The sequence below is a fragment of the Pseudonaja textilis genome, chromosome 7 (assembly GCF_049901715.1).
Source record: "Pseudonaja textilis isolate UNSWEBS1 chromosome 7, rPseTex1.2, whole genome shotgun sequence".
Taxonomy (NCBI): Eukaryota; Metazoa; Chordata; class Lepidosauria; order Squamata; family Elapidae; genus Pseudonaja; species Pseudonaja textilis.
The window spans coordinates 53,566,973-53,589,320 of NC_141996.1; the positions used below are offsets into that span (position 1 = coordinate 53,566,973).

Here is a 22,348-nt window from a genome sequence, read left to right on the forward strand (position 1 = left end):
GTCACTCATGCCCTGGTCATTTCCTGATTGGACAATTGCAATGTGCTCGACATAAAATTATCCTTTAAAAGTATCTGGAAGCTGCAGCAGGTGCAGAGTCCGGCCACCCAAGCTATATCAGGTGCCTAAAGAACGGCACATATAACACCCTTGCTCTGCAAATGGACTGGGTGCTGGTTTGCTTATGGGTCCAATTCCAAGTGTTGGTCATTACTTTTAAAGCCATACATGGCATGGGCCAGGTTACCTAAGAACCAGCTTCACCCCATCCTATCACCCTAACCCACTTGTTCAGGCAGGGAAGGGCATGCTACAGACCTCGTCAGTCAGATAATTTCAACTGGTGAGGTCAAGGAAGAGGCCCTTATCTGTTGCTGTCCCTGAGTTGTGGAACATCTTACCCTCAGAGGTAAGAACAGGCCCCAAACTTCTGGCCTTCGGCAAAGGGGTCAAAACCTGGCTATATAGCCCTGCGTGCGGGACACATGAGCCCACATAACCACGGGGTAGCTGGCTCCATGAGAAAGTCCCTCGATCTGTACTAACAATTTGGAATTTTTATGTTTTATAATTTGAAAAAAAAGTAATCCTAAAATTTTAAAGGCTGATTTTGATTATATTGCACACTGCCCAGAGCCCTTCTGAGGGAGATGGGTGATTAAGAATATGAAAAATAAATAAATAAATAAATGTTATTTCCCTTTCTTTAAGAGCAACAAGAAACATTATTGTAAAATGTTTGAAAAAAAAGAAAAAAAAAGTTTTAAAAGAACTGTGAACTTTCTGCCTTGTGAGCATAGAAAGGGATTAATTTTTGAAATTTATCTTCCTCCTTGACTTTGTATGAAGCTGACCAATGTCTATGCATAGATATTCTGTTCCATAAATGAAGAAGTACCATACTAACCTCATTCCTACTGTGTTTGTATGAAACATGTTGCTTCAAACTCTCTTTTCGACTAAAAAGCTTAGCACATTCCTCACATTTGAATAGTTTGTCACCTAAAGGACCAATTAAAAACACTCATTATTTTTAGAAAGTTGGAAAATTTAGGAAAAGTTAATAATGCTTAAACCAAAAATTATTAAATGGTTAGGCTAGGTAAAGCAAATCGATTTGATCTCACATGGCCTCCAAAATTTAGCAGTCTATATTTAGCCTTGTCCAGTGGCCCTCACTCCTATCATCATGAAGCAATTTGAGAAACTGGTCTGCCGGCACATCATTTCTGGTCTTCCGCATATATTTGATAAACACCAGTTTGCATACAGAACAAATAGATCTACAGAGGATGCTATAGCCATCACTCTTCACACTGCTCTGACTCATTTGGAACAGCAGCCGGTGTGTGTGTGCGTGCTATGTGAGGATGCTTTTTGTAGATTTTAGCTCTGCATTTAACAGAGACATATAGACTTGTGTCTAAAATTCTGGATCTTGGACTTTCTTATTCAATCTGCCTTTGGATTATGGATTTCTTGTCTGGCTGGTCTCAGAGGGTCAGACGAAGTAATCATACCTCTTCAGCCCTTATTCCTAACACTGGTACACCACAGGGTTGTGTGTTGAGTCTCTTACTCTATATTCTTTATGTGCATGACTGCATTTCCCACCACGCTAGTAATAGTATTACTAAATTTGCGTGTGATACAACTCATCTCCGGGAGGGAGGGGAGGGGGTTGAGTCTGCCTATTGAGATGGGGTGGACCGGTTGCTTTTGTGGTGTGGAAACAATAACTTGGTCCTTAACACCAGTAAGATCAAGGATAGTGGACTATAGAAGGAATAGATCAGACATCCAGCCCTTGCTTATCAATTGAGACTGAGTGGAGCAAGTGACCAGTTTTAAGTTTCTGGGTGTTATCATAAAAGAGGACCTGACCTGGGGTGCCCACATTGCAGCCCTGGTCAAAAGGGGCCAGCAGAGATTATACTAACAGGTAGGTTTCTCAGGAAACAACAACTGAATGAAAAACTGCTGGTGACCTTCTACCGCTGCACCATTGAGAGTAATTTTAACTTACTGCACCTGTATATGGTTTGCCAATTGCACAGTGGCAGATAGGACTGCACTTCAGAGGGTTAAGTCATTGCCCAAAGGATCATTGGTTGCCCTCTCCCCTCTTTGGAAGAGCTTTATAGCTCCCACTGCCTTAAGAAAGTTCAAAACATTCTCAAAGATCCATCTCATCCTGGGACACCTTTTTTTGAACTATTACCATCTGGCAGACGGTACAGAACAATAAAAACAAGGACAAAGAGGCTGAAAAACATCTTCTATCCCAGGGCAGTAACTATCTTGGATTCTACTGTAATATTAATGCAATATCAGGTTTTCAATTCAATTGTATAGAATGTGAAGGGGGTGTGTTTGTGTTTTGTTTTTATAGTTATAATGTACATTGAAGATGGCATTTAATTTCATTGTACGAAGTGCAATGACAATAAAGTATACTAAACTAATTATGAACAGATTGTGCTTTTGCAAACTGTTTTAAAAAATCTGATCACTAGTATATTTCCTAGTTACTTAAAGGAGCAGAAATTGAGGAATGTTGATATTAGAAAATCCATACAGGCCCTGCAAATTCCTTTGCCCAATTTCTCTGAAACGAACAAGCGCTTCTCCTGGGAGTTGACAAATTATTTTACCATCCTTTTAGCCTAAGCCATGAATACATGCAGTTGATCTATTTAATTATTGCTTTAGCTTCCAGATGTTCTCTGCTTTTTGTATGCTGGATTAAAGATTTCTCTTCCACTGATAATTTGCTTTGTAAAAGAAGAATTCAGCTAAATTGAAATTTACCGTGAGAGCGGATGTGTCGGCTAAGATTGCTACTATTTTGAAACATTTTACTGCAGATACTACACTGATACACCCTCTTGTGTTCCCCAAGCTGCTTGATCAGCTTGCGTCGAATCCCGTGTCGGCTGGAAAGGATTAAACTTCTCTTAAGGGATACAGAGCTCTGATGGTGAGGAAACCTAACAGATTAGAAAGAAAGCAGTAATGAGCAAAAAAGTAAAAAAAAAAATCAGCACATATTGGCATTCATTGCTGACTAGAACTTTCGAGATTTACATTCTCAATATATCTGCAGGATGCCATACTTAGCAAAGCTAGATATCTCACTGTGGATATCCCTTTATCTCTAATGTAAGTTGCTATTTATATACCTAAATAAGCAGATTGCCAATTTATAAGTAGTCCTCGATTTACAACGGTTCATTTAGTGACTGTTTGAAGTAATGACAATGAAAAAAGTGACTTATGACTTTCACGCTTACAACTGTTTTAGCATCCCCATGGTCACATGATCAAAATTCAGACGCTTGGCAACTGACTCACATTTATTACAGTTGTAGTGTCCCTGGTCTTGTGATCATCTTTTGCAGTCTTCTGGCAAGCAAAGTCAATGGGAATTCACCCAACAACCATGTTGTTAAGAACTGCAGTCATTCATGTTAATAGCTATGGCAAGAAAAGTTATAAAATGGGGTAAAACTCATTTAACGAATGTCTTACTTAGCAACAGAAATTTTGGGCTAAATTGTGGCCATAAGTCAAGGACGACTGGTATTCATTGTCAGTATAAGTATGCCAATTTATTCATTGTCATTACAGGTAACAGGATATTTATTTACTTCCATGTTCCACTCTATTTAATATGGTAAGATATCTTTTTTCCAATAAGCTTTTTCCATATGCCCTCCACCTCATGATCATCATAAGTGATCGATATCTAAGCAGAGTTACCATAAGAAAGCAGGACTTGTTTCTTTGCTTACTTGGTTAATGAACTCATGTTGTTTGCAGTACTGGGTAGCTTTGCTAACATCAGCTCCATAATTTGATCTTCTGTTGCTGGAGGAATCGCTGTGTCATCAGGTGAGACCTCAGTGATAATTTCAGCCACATGGTCCACTGCTACCAAGAAATAAATGATAGTGTTTTACAAAAAACTGATTGAATTTGTTCATCTGTACCCAAGTTAATTCAGAGCTGGTTCACATATCTGTTTACTCAGAAAATAAGCATAAGCATGATTATAATCTTAATGCTATTTTGACTATTGTACATAGAGGCATTTAACTAGTTTAAATTCATGTTGCAACTGATACACAGGTTAAGACCATTATTCAAATAGAGATGTAAGGACTGCTTTTAATGGTGTCTAATCTGGCTGTACATTATAATAGCCCTTTAATTACTGACATTCCATTACTATAACATAAATAGCAAATATGCAACAACAAGGTACAGCACAAAGCCATTTTTAGGATATTTATTTCTGTTTAGTTAAGTTATCCATTCTGTAATTTGATATTACACAGTAAAAAAGGTGAACAAATTGTCAACCATTCTGTGAGAGAATTAAAATAATAAAAATTAATAATTAAAATGATTTTCAGAATTCCTGAAAAAGTTTTTTCCTGAAAAAGTCAGAAAAAAAAACCAAATTATGGAACTTGCATATAATACCTGTTTCATATGTTGAAGGTAAAAATAAAGTGACAGGATACATAATGATAGATTGCCAGTGTCTTGCCTGTTTTGGTAAAAAAACAACTGCTTTGACCAAGAGTCTAGAAAGCTAAAATCAACTAGAAAAGATAATCCTGAGATAGGTGGATCAATTATCAGATACACATTAAGCCAGCTGCATTTATGCACAAGTTTTGCTTATCCAGAGAGTCCTTGACCTACAACCATTAGGTTACACATTGTTCCACTGAACAACTGTTACCAAGAGCCCCATGGTCATGTGGAAGCCAGCAAGGAAGAGCACAAACTGCTGGGATGGCTCTCCCTCTTCTACACACCTTCCCCCAGCCCTTTTAGACTTGACCCAACCCCTCACTCCCCCCCACTGCATCTCTTGACTCTCTCCTGCATCTCCATCCATCGCCTCATTTCCTGCCCCTGCCCTACAGCAGCTCCTTAGCTCTCTGAGGGCTCGTTGGATTCCCCACTGACTTTGGTTGTGAGAAGCTGGCAGGAAGTTGCCTTATGTGATGCCTATAAGATTCAGTTAATAACAGAAATTACGTCTGAAGGGATTGTTATTGCTAAGTGATGCAGTCCTGCAAATTTCTGTCCTAAATCAAGGACTACCTGTACTTCTTCTTTCTCACAAGTTCCCTAATGCAATTACATCATAAGTGGAAGATTAAGCTCTCCATACCCACTCATTTACTTCCCACTTGCCATTCTAGAATAATTATTTCATTATCATTGTATCAAATATGAAGTATGGGGATTACTTTTAACAATTTCCTCATCTCACCAGTAGAATCTTTATCACCCACAATCACAAGAGGAGTTTCTACTTCTGCTCCTTTGGCTTTCCTGCCCCGTCGAGATTTTTTCTTCATATCCACTTGGGAATTGGCACTTTCACAGAGAGTGGTGGGTTGATCAGTATGGGCAACTTCCACAGCCTTCTCTAGATGAACATCGTTTTGATTGCTTTGTGGAACTGTTTTAGCTTGCTCCAAATGACCCGGCCCATGTTCTACAAGGAAAAAGCGGTAAGAGTCTGCACCACAGGGGAAAGGGGCCCAGTAGAACTTTAGAAACAACTAAAAATCTATTATTTTAATACCGCCATCTGAAGTCTACAGTATTATACTTTCACCCTTGGCACAAAGCTGAGACAATATCAATACCACCCAAGGTACAAAAGACCATGAATGCTACCACCTCCAACCATAATATACAAAACGTTATAAACTTACTATCATAGCAATCATCTAATCCTCACTATCAAAGCATTTTTTAAAGGCATGATGGATATTGTATGATCTTCTTTTACATTATATACACCAGCTCTTTGAAACTTAATGAAGTTGTCAAACACTGGCCTCAAAATAATCTGCTGAAATCTCATAGAAAAATGGCTGAGAGAGAAAACAGAACTAAAAAAAAAATCACCACAAAGCAATTTATATTTGATAATTCTTATTATCATAATTGCAATTTTACTTTGTGGGATAATACACAAATACAAAATATTCCAGACTTACATTGTACATATATACTACAGATGAAAATGTGTTGATACCTGAAGGATCAGTTCTGGAAGATTGATTATTCTTGGCTAATTTCTTGAGTTTCTCAAAAGAAAAGGCAGCAGGATAAGTGCTTTTATTTCGTTGTTGGTCACAATCCACCACAGCTAAACACATATTAAAGAGATCATGTTTTTATTAGCTTGTTTTCCCACTTAGCAAATGTCTGTAACAATGCTAAGAGAGCATACAGCTTGATGAACAGTTCTTGACTAATGTTCAAAGCTATCTTCATTCTGGTAATTTATCATTTATTACTTTAACAAATGCTTGAAATTTAAATTATTAAATTAATATTAAATTCAAGAAATTTAAAAGCAAGGTGTGCATTTTTTTCAATCTAATTTAGCAATATTTTTCAAGGTGTGCATAGAAAGAGAATGGAAAAAGAGAACCAGTTATAATCATTTATTTTGAAGGGTTGTGGAATAGTTGAAATTTCTGTTGTAAATCAGTAACTACATCACACATACAGAAAAATTAGACAAGCCAGGACTATAGGTAACTAAGAAATGTCATTCTAACATAGTCCTAGTTCACTGTTCATATATAGAGCTAACTACTGTTTTCCAAGGTTTTAGATGGAGAGGATCAGCCCTCATCTAACACACCCATTTGGACTTAAGTGTGAACCAATTAGATAAAGTTTGTTTGATAAACAAAGTTTTAAAGAATTCTGACTTAGCATTATGTAAAAACATAGCACAGAAACCCAGGTCTGGAGTATATCACATGTGCATGGTATGTATTTTCTCTTTCTTAACAGAATATAAACAAGGTTTAAACAGCAGCATTTTCTTCCTCCATTCTCTATGCATTCTCTACACAATTCTTTGAAGCTTTGTGTTTTAAAACAATCACTTGAATGGTACATAAGGCTGCATCATGTCCACCCTGGTTTTCTCCTCCATGGAGTAAGGGAAGATGCTAGGGAAAAGGAATATTGATTCTGGTTTTTTTCACCCTCTTTAGAGCTCAGATAAGTGATGGAGGCTAAAGAAGCTTCCACTCTATAAAATCTGAAGCTATGACACTGATCCATAGCCTATCAGTCCAAAACAACTCCAACATCAACATCAACATCAACCTGATTGGAAGTCAGAATTCTAATGATTGATTAGGTGCTATCAAGTCATTTTCAATTCCTAGTAACTACTGTACATAGGTAGACTTAACATAGTCCACACAGATAGAATACTAAACAATACCAATTAAATTGATATGAGTCTGGGAAGGAAAAATATGTAAAGGAGTAGCAGAATCTGAGATGGTTAATGAAATCATGTTTGTTTAGCTCAGCTAATGCTCAGTATCTGGAGCATTAATGGATCATGTTTTTAGCTCCATGCTCCTTGGATGTGGTTGCTAACTTACATTGGCTGTGGATAATTCTCAGCAATTAACATCTCTGAGACACTGATTTATTAGCTTTTGATCTCAGTCGTCTGATTATTCTTTTTTTCTGTGTCCTAAGTCTCTTTCAAACAGAATAAAACAGGCTGCATATAATAGGTTGGGTGCAAATGTATCTTGAAAGAAAAGAAACACACTTTCGCCTGCACCAAATAAAATTACCATCAAATTATTTTGATTCTCCCAACTATTGAAATCCTTGTGCTTATCACATTCCATTCCACAGGGACTCTTGAACTTCATCAGAGGCTTGGAGATGGGAAGCAAAGTTCTATTTATGTATATTTGGATCCAATTTAGCAGCCTCACCTTCAAATAACATGTGAAAATTAGAGAAAATAATGTATCAATTTTGATGCGGAGAAGATGCCTGCATGAATATCCTCACCCCAGGAAAATATCCACAATAATTGAGTCAGAGAAAACGCTATATGATAGTAAAGGACTTCTGCACAAACAACCAAACATACCATTGACAATGCATTGCTTTAGAATGGGTTTTTCCATTTTTTTGGCGTAGAAAGCTGCATACCATACTCGTAACTCAGTTCCCGGAGGGATGTCCCGAGAAGTAGTGAAGTAAATGTCATTATCATGTTGGAAAGCAGTCAGGTTTTGATGCTCATATAGACTGGCAGGTCTCACCATCATCATCCAGTTACAGTCATCTTCATTAGATGTATCAAAATAGACTGGAGACCCCTCCTTCTGAAAGACCTATACAAAACCCACGTAGAACGTCAATACAAATGTGCTCCGAATGATCATTTTGATAAAGTAACAAACTATACAATGACTCACTTATTTTATTAGGTGTTTTAGGGTGTTACCATAAAAGAGGACCTGACCTGGGGTGCCCACATTGCAGCACTAGTCAAAAGGGCCCAACAGAGATTATACTAACAGGTAGATTTCTCAGAAAACAACAACTGAATGAAAAACTGCTGGTGACCTTCTACCACTGCACCATAGAGAATATCTTAACTTACTGCACCTGTGTATGGTTTGCCAATTGCACAGTGGCAGATAGGAAAGCACTCTAGAGGGTTAATGTCATTGCCCAGAAGATCATTGGTTGCCTTCTCCCTTCTTTGGAAGAGCTTTATAGCTCCCTCTGCCTTAAGAAAGTTCAAAACACACTCAAAGGACCATCTCATCCTGGGAAACCTTTTTTTGAACTATTACCATCTGGCAGACGGTACAGAATAATAAAAAAAAGGACAAATAGGCTGAAAAACACTTTTTTATCTCTGTATTGGTGCGGTGTCAGGGGTTTTCGGTTCAATGTGTAGAGGGTGAAGGATGTATGTTCATATTTATTTTCATGGTCATGATGTGCACTGAAGATGGTGTTTGATTTCATTGTACAAGGTGCAATGACAATAAAGTAAAGTAAACTAAACTAGAGCTATTTTCTCCAGAAGAAAGATCAAGACAACCTCAGCATTTTTCATCTGGCCATTTCAAATATATCACACTATTTTATAGTTGTATGCCATATCATTTCTTAAAAATGCAAAATGTGCCCAAGGTCCCCCTCAAATTGGGAAACCCCTAGAATCAAGCATGACCTGATTTCAGTGGGTTTCCTATGTCCAGATAGTACTGTAATGGCATAGAAAAAAACAGAAACAACTTGATTTCGTGCTCCAGTGATTAGGAAAACAACGTTCTGAATTGCCTTGACTCTTCCTATCTTAAAAGCATCTGGGCTTTCCTTCTAATTCTTGGTCTGAACAATCTGAATTGTGTTTGGTAGCTGCCATTCATTTACTAATTTATTTAACATGTTTTAAACATGTCTTTCTTATTCTATTATTCATTCTTCATAGATCTGCTAGAATTTTTCCTTTATCTTTCACATATCTGACAATAAATGTTAATTGTCCCCAATAACAAATGCAAGTTCTGCTTTGTTATATCTGATTGAAAAATCTATCTAGCTCAGTATTCCCTTAGGAAAATCAAAAGCAAGATATGAGGATGCCTGTTACAATGATCAAAGCATTGAATCATTGCCCGAAGGCTTTTAAATTCAGTACTTCCATCTAGATCAGAGGTGTCAAACTGAACCCTGCATCAGGGTTGTGTTGGACCGTGGAGGGCCAGGTGAGCATGGCCAGCTTGACGTCACTCATGTCGGGGGCGCCTGTGTGGCCCAAGCACTGTGCTAGCGAAAATGGGCTCCCAAGCTCCATTTTCGGCTGCGACGGCTTCCTGCAACCCTCTGCCAGCAAAAACGGAACTGTGGGTAGTCCTCCCAAGCTTCGTTTTCGCTGGCAGAGGCACCTTGGGCCCTGTTTCCAGGGTGGCACCACCGGCCAGATCAAAGCACCCTGCAGGCTGGATCTGCCCCCCCCCCGCCAAGCCTTTGAGTTTGACACCCCTGAACTTGATTATGAGAATAAAATTTGTCCAAGGCCATCTTGATTCTCCACATTATCTGAAAGTTATATATAAACAAATGATCATCTAGTACCATTGGACTGTAATTCTTAATGAACATAGCCATACTCATCTTAGAAATTCTATATCTACAGTTTTGAAGACATCAGATCAGGGAAAGCTAACCATATTTTCAAAGTCCTTATAAATTGATAACCCTGAATTTGGAATCACTGTACCTTCAGTGGAAATGTTAATTCCTTTTCTAGTTTGGCAACTCTCTTGGATTCAAAGGGACCAAACTGGGTACGCTTCACAAGTTGAGTTACTGCAAAAACACCTTCAGTCCCATCTTCAAGTTGTCTGATCTCCAAGTTGGAAGGAAGGGATGATCTAAACATTGAATATTGTGATACTAAAACATATCTGGCAATAGTTATGAAAGAAAGAATTCAACCCTTATAGAATGAACCCAGCATCTTAACACGGATAAGGATAGATGCTCTACAAAAATGTCACGTAGCAAAACAATAACTGATATAAAAGAAAAGCCATACTCTTTGACCTTACTGTATGGTAATGAACAGGAGTCCCATGTATCTTCTGCTATTTGATCATTTGTCATTTGAAATGAACTGGGACTGAAAGTGAGAAAATATATTTTCTATCCCATAGCCAAAGTTGCTCTATAAAAAGCATGTTATTGGAAACAATTATGGGAAAGGCTTGAAAAATTTGTGGGAACTATTTATTTTCACAGCTTTTTCTGCATTAGTCTTTCTCTATAGCTCAATCAGTTGTGACTCGAGTTGCACATTTATAACACAAAAACGAAAATTGAAAAACTCCTGACACATTACAAATTATATCTGTTAGTAAGAATTCAAATACACACAGACTATATGGTTTATTAAACCAAATCTCCACTGTAAGTTAAGTTTATTGAAAATTTAGCATTACTATGTCTGACAAGAGAAAACTAATCTTAGTAATGTTTACTTTAGCTTGTCTTTATCTAAACAGATAAAAACATGATTTCACTTCTTGGAACATATTGGCCTTTCAAAATAGGATTTACAAATATGGATAGCTAGTCCTTGTTTAATGACAACAATTGGAGACCATCAATTCGGTCATTAAGTGAAAGTCACTAAGTGAAAACTACAGCTATGCTTAGAATCTTACTTCACCTTTCCTTTCCTTTACAGACCTGAAAATACAATAATTGGTTGCAGAGTTAGTTTTTCATCACTGTCATAAATGCAAACAATCACTGTCCAAGGTAGCTGCTATACAAGGACTAACTGTATTCTTTATATAAACATGGCTTCTTTTGCTCCCATTTTATGTTAGTAATATACTGTAACTTTCACTAATCCCTCATTCTGCTTTTTCTGTAAATCCTAGAAAGTTGCCATCTCTCTGAGGCTCCCCTATCCTGATAACCATCTGAATGAAAGGGTACAACTTCAAGAATAATACATGCTGTGTTCTGTAGCCCACAACACATTTTGAGGCCATCAGATTGGGATACTTCTCTAACCCGATAAAAAGGTAATTGGTCATGGATTTCCACTTAGTTGAAATTGAGTAGTTTACTACACTACTTGGCTTCTTGATATTAAAAAAACTCCAGAGGCTAACCTGAAGACACGGATAATGACCATGATGACTATCTACTATATTCTACTACTTTCCTTTAGGAACTCTAGGCTGAAAAGAAAGTGGCTGGCCCAAAGCCATTTGGTCAATTTTGATGACTGAGGGTAGGCTTATACATGTGTTTCTCCAGTCCATTTCCAACTCTTTAATCACTACACATACTAGCTCATTTCAGTTGACATTTAGAATTAGTTAAAATCAACATAAGACCTAGAACATTCTCTATTTAAAATGCAACACCTAAAGCAAAATTCAAATTCACAAAGAGGCTTCTCTTCTGAAATGTTGCCAAATAGGTTTGGTTTACTTCAAAAATGCAATTTTGTAGAAGTTACCTTGCTCTGCTTAACACAAAGGAGTCTTTGACTGTCACCACAGGACCCAGGTCTGGACATTCTGAATCATGATACTGATTGCAATCTTCACACCCTGGAAGAGACAAGAAAGGTACCCTTTGCTCATATATTATCAAGTAGCTATACTGAATATTCGAGTCTTTATTTCAAACAATTGTGGCATTTAATTAGCCCATTTAATAGGCAAAATGTTACAACCAGCAGATAGCCAGAATCTGCAAAGACAAAGTCAGGATAGCAAAGGCTCAGAATGAACGACAACAAAAGTCAAAGATAATAAAAAAAGTTTCTTCCAACATATAAATAACAAGAAAAAAATCAAGGAAACAGTCGGTCCACTAAAGAGAGAAGATGGCAAGGAAGTAACAGGCAACAGAGAGAAAGCAGAACTGCTTAACTCATTCTTTGCATCCGTCTACACACAAAAACAAACTATAGCTCAACCCACCAAAAACATAACTGTAAAAAACAGACCAGAAATAAAAGTTAAAATAAGCAAAAAAATAGTAAGAGAACACCTGTTTGATCTTGATGAAAACAAATCACCAGGGCCTGATGGATTACATCCCAGAGTTTTAAAGGAGCTGGCAGAGGTCATCTCAGAACCACTGCACCATATCTTTCAAAAATCCTGGAGCACCGGGGAACTACCAGAGGACTGGAAAAGAGCTGATGTGGTTTCCATCAGGAAAAAAAAACAGACCCAGGAAACTATAGACCAATCAGCCTAACATCAATGGGAAGATACTGGAAAAGATAATAAAAAAACAGATCTGCCAACATCTAGAAACAAGTAAAGTAATAACTAGCAGTCAGCATGGGTTTCTTAAAAACAGATCATGCCAAACTAATCTTATTTCATTCTTCAACACAGTGACTAAATTAGTAGACCAGCAAAATACTGTGGACATAATATATTTAGATTTCAGCAAGGCATTCAACAAAGTAGACCACAACCTACTTCTTAGTAAGCTAGAAAAAAGTGGAATAGATAGCACCACCACTAGATGGACTCACAACTGGCTGGCAAACCGTACTCAACCAGTAGTCCTTACTGGGTCTAAGTCTACATGGAGGGAAGTAAGCAGAGGGGTGCCACAAGGTTCCATCTTAGGCCCAGTATTCTTCAATATCTTCATTAATGACTTAGATGAGGGAATAAAAAGGGAACTTAGCAAATTTGCAGATGATACTAAGCTGGCAGGAATAGCTAACACCCAAGAAGATAGGCTCAAGATCCAGATGGATCTTGACAGATTAGAACACTGAGACATATCTAACAAAATGAAATTCAATGTAGAGAAAAGTAAAGTCCTACACTTAGGCAAGAAAAACCAAAAGTACACATATAGACTGGGTGAAACCAGACTCAATAGCAGTAACTGTGAGAGGGATCTTGCAGTCTTAGTGGACAACCAGCTAAATATGAGCCAGCAGGGTGCAACAGCAGCCAAAAAAGCTAATGCAATCCTAAATTGTATTAACAGAGGGATACAATCAAGATCAAGGGAAGTACTAATACCACTCTATAAAGCCTTAGTAAGACCACACCTAGAGCACTGCATCCAGTTTTGTTCACCACATTATAAAAAAGATGTTGAGACTCTAGAAAAAGTACAGAGAAGAGCAACCAGGATGATTAGGGGACTGGAGGCTAAAACATACAACAAATGGTTGCAGGAACTGGGCTTGGCTAGACTATTAAAGAGAAGGACCAGGGGAGACATGATAGCGGTCTTCCAATATTTGAGGGCTGCCACAGCAAGGAAGGGGTCAAGCTATTTTCTATAGCTCCTGTATGCCAGACAAGGAATAATGGATGGAAACTGAACAAGGAGAGATTTAACCTGGAAACAAGGAGAAACTTTCTGACAGTGAGAACAATCTACTAATGGAACAGCTTGCCCTTGGAAGCTGTGGGAGCACCATCACTTGAGACATTCAAGAAGAGATTGGACTGCCATTTGTCAGAAATGGTGTAAGGTCCTCCCGCTTGGGCGGGGCATTGGACTAGATGACCTACAAGGTCCCTTCCAACTCTGATTATCTGCTATCTGTTATCTTGGCGGTGGTATGGGCCGGGCGGAAGGAGAGGTGGCTGCAGAGCCGCTGAAGGTGAGGCAGATGCCAAAGGCGACCAAGGGCAGCCCCATGCCTGACTCACATAGCTGGCAAGAGAGCTGCAGTGCCCGCCAGGGCCCGAAGGGCACCGGGCTCAGTGTAGGTGTAAGTCCAGTGCCTGCAGCACTGAATAAGCATGCAGGCTGGCACTCAGCAGCCCAAAGGTGATGGGCAAGGCAGCCCAAGTGGCATGAATCCACCTGTGGACACTTGTGAAGGGGCCCTGGAAGGCCAGTGGTGGACCGGAGGCTTTCGATCTGGGACAACTCATCCCACACCAGGCAGGAGCAGCCTAGCTGGGCAGCCAAGAGCAGCACTGCCAGGAGGGCAAAGAGCCCTCCAAGGCCAGCAGCCGCATGGGCAGCTACATGGCAGTCAACATGATGCTCACAGCAGCTGAGAAGTGTCCCAGAAGCAGCTGGGCCAGTAGGCAGGTGGAGGCTGGGGCATGACAAGAGCTTGGCCCGTGGCAGCCATGGGTAAGCAGTGGGATGGAGAGGGTGGGGCGAGTGGCAGCTGCGCTCCCACTCCCTTTGGCCCCACTAAAAATTTAGACCTCCCTAAAAATAAGTCCGAGTGCTTATTTTCAAGCCCAAAAGAAAATAAGACCAGGTCTTATTTTGGGGGAAACAGGGTAATATAGAAGAACAGAATGACAAATTGAGTTTTAACGACACAAAAAGTCATAGCAATGATTTATTCTTCCTTCTTGAGCACTTACATATAAAATCGCCACCTTCTTCAGCCATTTCCGGTATCTGCCAAAACCAAAAAGACAGAAATATCAATCAGATCACTAGAATTTCTAGAATGTCTTCCATAAAATTAAGCCATCTTAAAACTCACTAATTTTCCTGCCTTAAAAACTATGCACAACATGAGTAAAATGAAGTATCTGCAATGATACACTGATTTTCTATTATCTACAGGCTTATATTAAGGACTGTCTGAATTACTAAGAATTCCAAAAGAAATACTGTTTCCAAAAAGAAACGACATGTATATCATTATGTATACCAACGTACCAATGCTTATGTTATGTTATCCATAATACAAAACTAAGTTCCATATGTATGACTTACCAGCCATATTACCCATGCGAGTTAAAAATCACATCTTGAATTGAATTGCATACTTTATTTGGTCAAGTGTGATTAGACACACAAGCAATATATTGCAATATAGTCAATATTATGAAATTCCTTATGGCTATAGGAATTGCTCAACAGTGGTATATAAATTTAATAAATAAGTAAATGAATGAATGAATGAATAAGGAGCAATGTAAATTTCAGACTTCTAATCTTTTCCAATGCCTTTTCTTGATTCCCAAGATTTCTAAGCACTTGTGATGCAATCTACCAATCCTTGAACTGGCAGAAAAGTATGCTGACATTTGTTTTCTTAATTACTGAGTAATAAAGGCCTAAAGAGTAAGGGATGAGGAATGCCAGTAGATTATTTTTAGATTCAGATTTAGCACTCTTTAAGTGTTCAGTCCATGTTCAGAAACAGTATTTCATGTGTACAGAGAAGAGGTTATGACCATCACAAGCACTTCCTCCTCTTCAGTAACTGAAATCAGTCAGTTGGGCTAGCAGGCATGGAGGACTGCATAGAACAAGATGTTACTGACAAAATAGTGTCCAGTAACTAGAAGGGAGAATTTGTATCCACAGCAACCTAAAGTGGAGAAAAACAGCTCAACTAATACTTGGCCTGATCACATTGTTGATGAACTGTGCTGGATTGTATCTGTGGTAAAAGCTGTGTTTGAAGAAGAGGGAAAGTATTACTTTAAAACTGAAACACTTTAAAAAAGGGTTGCTTTAGTCATGGACTAGAATTCTTACTGTATGTCTAACTGCCTTCCTCTCAAATAGACTGTAAGGCAGTGTTTTTCAACCTTAGCAACTTGAAGAGTGGACTTCAACTCCCAGAATTCCCCTGCCAGCAACTTCAATTCTGGGAGTTAAAATCCAAACCTCTTCAAGTTGCCAAGGTTGAGAAACACTGCTGTAAGGGTACTACAAAAAAGATTCACATGAAAAAGGGTCAAATTTGACAACCTTACTGAGGTTTAGAGAAGCATCTTTTCACTTTGGAAAAAGTAGGAACGTTTGATAATTCTCTTGAGAAATATATTCTTGTATAGGGTAAAGTCAACACCAGGGAACCTGGCTGAAAAACACATTCCCTCTGCCCCATAAACTTTCAAGAACATTTCCAAAACCACATTTCATAATATTTAAAACTGTGTTATTTTTTAAAAAATGAAAGAAATATATTTCACAACATTGTGTAAAACAAAGCCTTGGGTGTAACATGTATCTCTGCTGCAACAAAAGGACACTCCATGAACCACACCTATCCCTAAAGTGACCCTCTCAAAAAAACAAAAAACAAACCTCCCAGATTTATTTAACAGACAAGTGGTGCAATCACCAGATAGGCAGAAATTTGCATCCGGTCAAAAAACCATTATTTTACAGTGCAGGTCAATTCAAAGTATGCAGTCCAGTCCTTTCACAAACATAAAATGTACACTTATTTAAAAAAAACTCATGTGAAGAAAAATGATTTAATGCAGAAAATAAAAATAGAGTATTTGTAGCTCCAGGTTGATCTTGATAAACTAAAAAAGCATTCAATTCATTTTAATAATCTAGAATGAACAACTGATTAATAGAACGGTTCATCAGTCATATTCCAGTGGAGCTAAATTGTTATATGAATTGCAAAGTATATTTTTTTGCAATCCAAAGAACATTGGAAAAATACTGTTCTTAACAGGAACTGACAGTAGACGTGTTTCCCATTGCATGTATGCCCAATTGATATATTAAATACTATTCAACTATTTCATACTAGTTTACTAAAACCCAGGCTGAAAACATAGATCATTGCATAAGACTTAATTCTCCAGAGAAGGCTTTAATGATGGGAAAAGCAGAAGCAAATAGAAGAGGACAAAAGCAACAAGATGGATAGACTCACTTACAGTGGCAATGGGTACATCATTTCAAGACTTGAAAACTTTAACATAGGGATAGACTCTCATGGAAAAAATCTATCTGAATGGTCACCAAGTTACCATTAACTCGATGGCATGAAAATTTATAAAATAAAATTGACAAATTATCTGATAGAGCTGATCTTTGAAGTTAGTTCATTTTGCTCCAATGTCTAATCTTTAAACCAACATTTTGCTCTTTGTCAAAATAATACTGCTACTGTTAACAGACAATTCCGTATACATACTACATAAGAGTTTTTAGATGTAAAATTCTTTGTTTTTGCTATAGTGTTTAGATTTTGCCCATTTATTCCATGAATTTGATTGCTTGTTATGGAATTATCATTGGAAGATGAGTTACATAATATAGTCACACAATGGGACAGTAGTCAATCTCTTTCCAGAATCTTCTTTGTATGTGCTACAAAATTACACTACTTCCTACCATTCCTACCCAAAGATTTAGTTTGGATGGGTGAGATATCAAGAATCTATTTAGCTGGAGGGAAACTGTATTCACCAGTAACAATTCTGCAAAACAGAAACCATTTTTAAACCCTAACAAAAGAATGAGATTCTATGAGATTCAAGCATCTAGGATCTAATTCTAAAACAGAGAATATTACCTTCCTTCTAGTGCATAGTTTACATGATTTTTTTCTTTTAAACTGTAAACCTCTACAACATGGCTGTCAAACTCCCGGCCCGTGGACCAAATGCATCATGTGCGGTTAGCAAAGGGAGAAAAAGTCCTGATACATCACATGTGACGTGAATTTGACACCCCTACTCTACAGGATTCTATTATTTCAGCAGGGCTGATTCCCAGCATGTTTTATAGTATTACAAATATACTCTGAGCATTTTTTCTGAAAAAATATATGTATGGTTGTATTGTGTAATTTTTAGAATTTTCATAGTGCAATCCTTTACACACATCAATTGAAAAAAATTCAGTGAATTCAGTGACGCTTGCTTATAAATATTAGGGTAACAGCTATATTCTCTTACTGTTTTATATAGCTATATCTTCACTAGCTTTTGGTAATCATGATGTGTTTTCACCGGAGAAAGGACATGGGGGTTGAGAGCTATGAGAACTTATTTAGTTCTTACAGTTTTAAAAGTTAGTTTTATAGTCAGATGAACACTCTCTGAGTGGCATAAACCATGATACATGAATACTCAGGAATAAATCTCAAACTCCAATGGTAGAGTTAACTTTATCGGAGGCTTCAGCCAGTAGAATTGCAAAAAGAATGTTCAACTGCTGTTTCAAAACAAAACTCCTTAATTCTCACTCTGCTATAAACTTTGGAAGACAGGTAAGCAAGGGATCAAAATTGCTCTGCTTATTTCATAGCAGACATTGTGACAATGAAGGGAAAAAAAACTACTACTCAATCTTATAAAGTCACACACCAACAAAATGACAAAAACAATGTAGGATACCTGTAAAAATCCTAAACCCTTACGTCTCTATGAATAAAATGGTTCTCCATTATCTTTTAAAATACTATTTTCAGAGACCAATGGCCAAATCCCAATTTGCTATAAAAAGTAATGATAGTTGTTTAATAACAGTATATATGAATAGGGACACCAACTGAAGAAATAACATCAGCTGGTAAAAATATTTAATAATTGCACTAAACTGTTCAGTGGTATATTATTCTTCAGGATAAATCAGATGAAAATCTAATAATTATAAAAACACAATCAGAAGAGTCATATCATTATGTCATAAGTGAGTGTTGAGGAAAAAGATGGCCATCTGAACAAACTGTTTAACATCAGTTCTAAACAATGCAGGATTTAAAATATAAACATATACTATAAAACTATTTGCCCAATCAACAGATTTTTTAATTCATTTATATTAAAAATAAGATGAAGTGTGGGTGGGTGATGACAGATTAACATATGAATTCATACTTGAATTGATTCCTGCCCAAATCCACTTCATGTCTTACAGTACTCTCTCCCAGTATTTAAGATTGCCTTAATTTTAAGCCTGAACAATGCCTTTAAAATGTAAAGAGGCCTTGGTTGCTTTTATGAATGTGACACAACTGACCCCTACTGGCTCCAAAGAGAGTTACTAAAATTGCGTTTCCCATTCATATCGAATAAAAATGTACTACACTTTTGACAGTATTGCTTCAGTGATAAAAATGTCATTCCATTTATAACCATTACCAAGAGTACAGTAGGTGGAATATATCAGTGCAACTGATTGGAAGAAAGAAAATTAAAACTATACTCACTTACCTGGAAGTAAATCAGTTAACAAATTTAGTTCTAAGTTCTGATTTAGTTCATTTACAGAATAGTAATTATTAGTACTTTAGAAATGAGATAGAAATAAAGTGCTGAAATAAAATGAACTACAGGAAAAATTCTAGAGAATGTAGGATATTATTTTATACATTTTAAGACGAAAACATATCACTGCAAATCCAGAGAGTTAAACTGAAAAATAACAGTCTGCAATAAAAAAACATATGTTTTGCTAAAACATCATATAACTGTAATTAAAAGTGTCCCTGCCCAAATGTCGTTCTTCTGGTTCTTCCAAAGTACATGTAATGCAGCATATTTATTAAGTTTTTTCAGAAAACAGTGAAATACGGCCCTAAATACAAGTAATATAAAATGTCCAAGCAGTACAGTCCCTTGGAAACACTTCTGCTGATCTTTCATTATTTTGATTTTGAAACACAATTAGTGATATTTAATGGCAATTGTGGAATTCTATACAGTACACATGTAGATGTTCCACTGAATACCATAGGCTGAAGCTGTCTTAACATGCCATTCAGACACTGTTTCTCCATATCCCTGATAAATCTGTAATCACTAACTCCATTATAGAGGAAGAAATGTTTACTACTGTGGAAGAAGAGGAGATGCAAAAGATGACGTCTGCATATGTTTAATATTATCCACACCTTAAGAACTATCCAATCACTAGTGATTAGTACAGTATTCCATTTCTTACTCTGTGGTCATAAGAGGGGAAAAAATGGTAAAAGTATGTGCTTTGCTTAAGGTTTCAAGTATTCTTTCCATGGTTTTGCTTATCTATGCAATTGGTGCTTGGAGTTACTTTGCATACTGCGCTTAAAAGAATGAGATACGTTCGCTGGGTTAAATTCCTTCATATGAAGTTTGAGAATAATAAACTTTTGCATAAAAGGGACAAAGAGGTGGTCCCTTCCCGTCTCGGCGGCTAAGGAAAAGCCCTTCGTGGATTTTGGAACATGCCGCCGCAGAACTGAACAGGTGAGTTTTGCAGCAGTAAAAGCGCTGCATTCCAGATGTGGTGCGGTTCTGTTCTGGCCACTACGAGAAGGACGAACGTTGTGTCCGACCCAGCCAGTCTAGAGAGCGCCTGGCTTTTTTTCCTTTTTGCTTTGCCGACGATTCGAGTCTTAAATCCGGGCGAGAGGAGGAGGAAAGGAAGGATCCGAGGCGGCTCCGTCCTCCTCCTCCTGCACACGCCAAACCCCATGCCCTTACTAGGCTGGCAAGGGATACCCACCGCCGCTCGCCGGACGGTTCGTTTTGTGCCTCAGGTTATCCCACCCGTTCTAGCGCGGGATTGGGGGGAGGGCGGAGGAGCCTCGACAGCCCAGGGCAGCAGCAGGCAAACCCGTTGCCTCCGCGCAGGGAGGCAGCGGCTTGCCTGGGTCGGGCCGGGCCGGGGATCCGGGAGCGGCTCCGCCGGGTTTTGCCTCGGACCCGCCTCACCCTTCCACAGTGCGCGCGGCCGCGGGCGGCTCCTGCCTGTAACAAAGAACAGGCGGCGTGGAGGACGCGAGCGGGACGGAGGGGAGGGAGGAGGAGGCGGCAGCCCGGGCGGAGAAGGGACCCCGCCGCGTCGCCCTGGGAAACTCCCCGGGTGGAAAAGGGCTCACCGGCACTGGGTCCCGCGCACAGGACAAGGAGCAGGTCCCGGCAGTAAGAGAGACACGCGGATCGAGGCAAGGGCTTGGCATTACCTGTTTTTGGAATGTTGACACCCGGATCGAGTCCGGACTCCAGGTTCCGATCCGAGCCGGAAGCCACGCGCCACCGGAAACTAAAGCGTAACGTCGCAAAGCATCGTGGGAATTGTAGTTTAGGGCGAACTAGATAGAGGATAAAACTGACAACTGTCAGTCAGCCAAGCTGGTCGGCAGCACAGAAAGGAAAGGGGTGAATTAGTAGCTGCTATTGGGACATTAAGCACTGGAATTGCAAGCAATTCCATATCGAAGTCCGGGAGAAATTCTGGCATTAACAGAATGCGAACGCACAGATTTGGTAATAGAAGTGGATTACCGTACCTAAAAGCAGTACAACGAATAAAAGCTAATAGCATCCAACTTTTGATCAAGCAGACTAATGTGATGAAGCTAGTTTGTGTTAATGCAGTTCCTTCAAGTTACTAGCGAAAGTCAACTGTCACTGGAGACGATTTTAAAATACGAGAATATAGTGGCATTGAGAATGGAGTTGAAAGCTATAGCTTTCCGTTCATTTTTGTAATTAGGATATAAATTGAATGAATAAAGAAATTCCAATTAAACTGTTATTTCACGAATGTGTTGTGTGTCTCAATATGACCAGTCTGACTTCCAGACTGAACGCTTTTCATCACTGTTAACCATAGTACAAAGGCATCCCACTATTTTTAGAGGACAGATCCTCAGTGAGACAACTTTTTATCCCCAGTCCATTATGGAGGCAACCTTAATTTGTCTACAGTTGTTTCCATTTAAATCAGACTTTTCTATTTTCCCCTGACACAAGCCTTGATGTATGAACACCTACTACAGTGCATATAATTCGTACTGATGGCCAGGAGCTCATATTTGGTAGTACCTACTGGTCAACTGAAGCTACTGGGGAGAGGAACCTGTTCTCTGGTCACTGAGGTCCAACTTCTGTGTCCATTTCAACTTGGCAGAAAAAAACAACATCCGGATTCTGCCCCATAATATTTGACCTGCACTTCTACCTTAGGACCTTCTATCAAAAAATAAATGTTTAAGAAAGGACTTTTCATTGAATTTAAGCTGGAGAGAGAGAGAGAGCCCTATTGGTTTTGTCTGAAATAAGTTGTTCTTTCAACAAAGAATTTTACGTGTCTGTGTTTTGCATTGTCTTTATTACTTTGGAAAGCAGAACATCATTTTAAACATTATATGGGCTCTTTCTAGGTGCTGCTGACTGGCCATTCATTATCAGCACCATTACTTCCCTGCGGGGCTTACCAATCTGGTATATTTGGGATCTGGGTTGAAAATGTCAAAGAATTTTGCCAGTTCTCC

The 22,348-nt window shown here is 38.5% G+C and overlaps 1 protein-coding gene across 6 annotated transcripts in view; it reads right to left on the reverse strand.

The window, feature by feature from the left end:
* The window catches only part of PRDM15 (PR/SET domain 15), a 47,018-nt gene extending 25,915 nt beyond the window's left edge, over positions 1-21,103 (reverse strand). For 2 of the 6 annotated variants that reach the window (XM_026713586.2, XM_026713589.2), the window contains exons 1-10: positions 21,035-21,103; positions 14,736-14,772; positions 11,873-11,966; positions 10,115-10,268; positions 7,961-8,207; positions 6,071-6,184; positions 5,294-5,521; positions 3,795-3,933; positions 2,812-2,990; positions 908-1,002 (exon numbers count right to left, since the gene is read on the reverse strand). In XM_026713586.2, coding sequence (XP_026569371.1) covers positions 908-1,002; positions 2,812-2,990; positions 3,795-3,933; positions 5,294-5,521; positions 6,071-6,184; positions 7,961-8,207; positions 10,115-10,268; positions 11,873-11,966; positions 14,736-14,763 — 1,278 coding nt within the window. In that variant the 5' untranslated portion in view covers positions 14,764-14,772; positions 21,035-21,103. Of the gene's footprint in view, positions 1-907; positions 1,003-2,811; positions 2,991-3,794; positions 3,934-5,293; positions 5,522-6,070; positions 6,185-7,960; positions 8,208-10,114; positions 10,269-11,872; positions 11,967-14,735; positions 14,773-20,950 lie in introns of all 6 variants that reach the window. The other 4 variants (XM_087937653.1, XM_087937652.1, XM_087937651.1 and 1 more) reach the window with 2 other exon arrangements.
* Between the last annotated feature and the right edge of the window lie 1,245 nt (positions 21,104-22,348).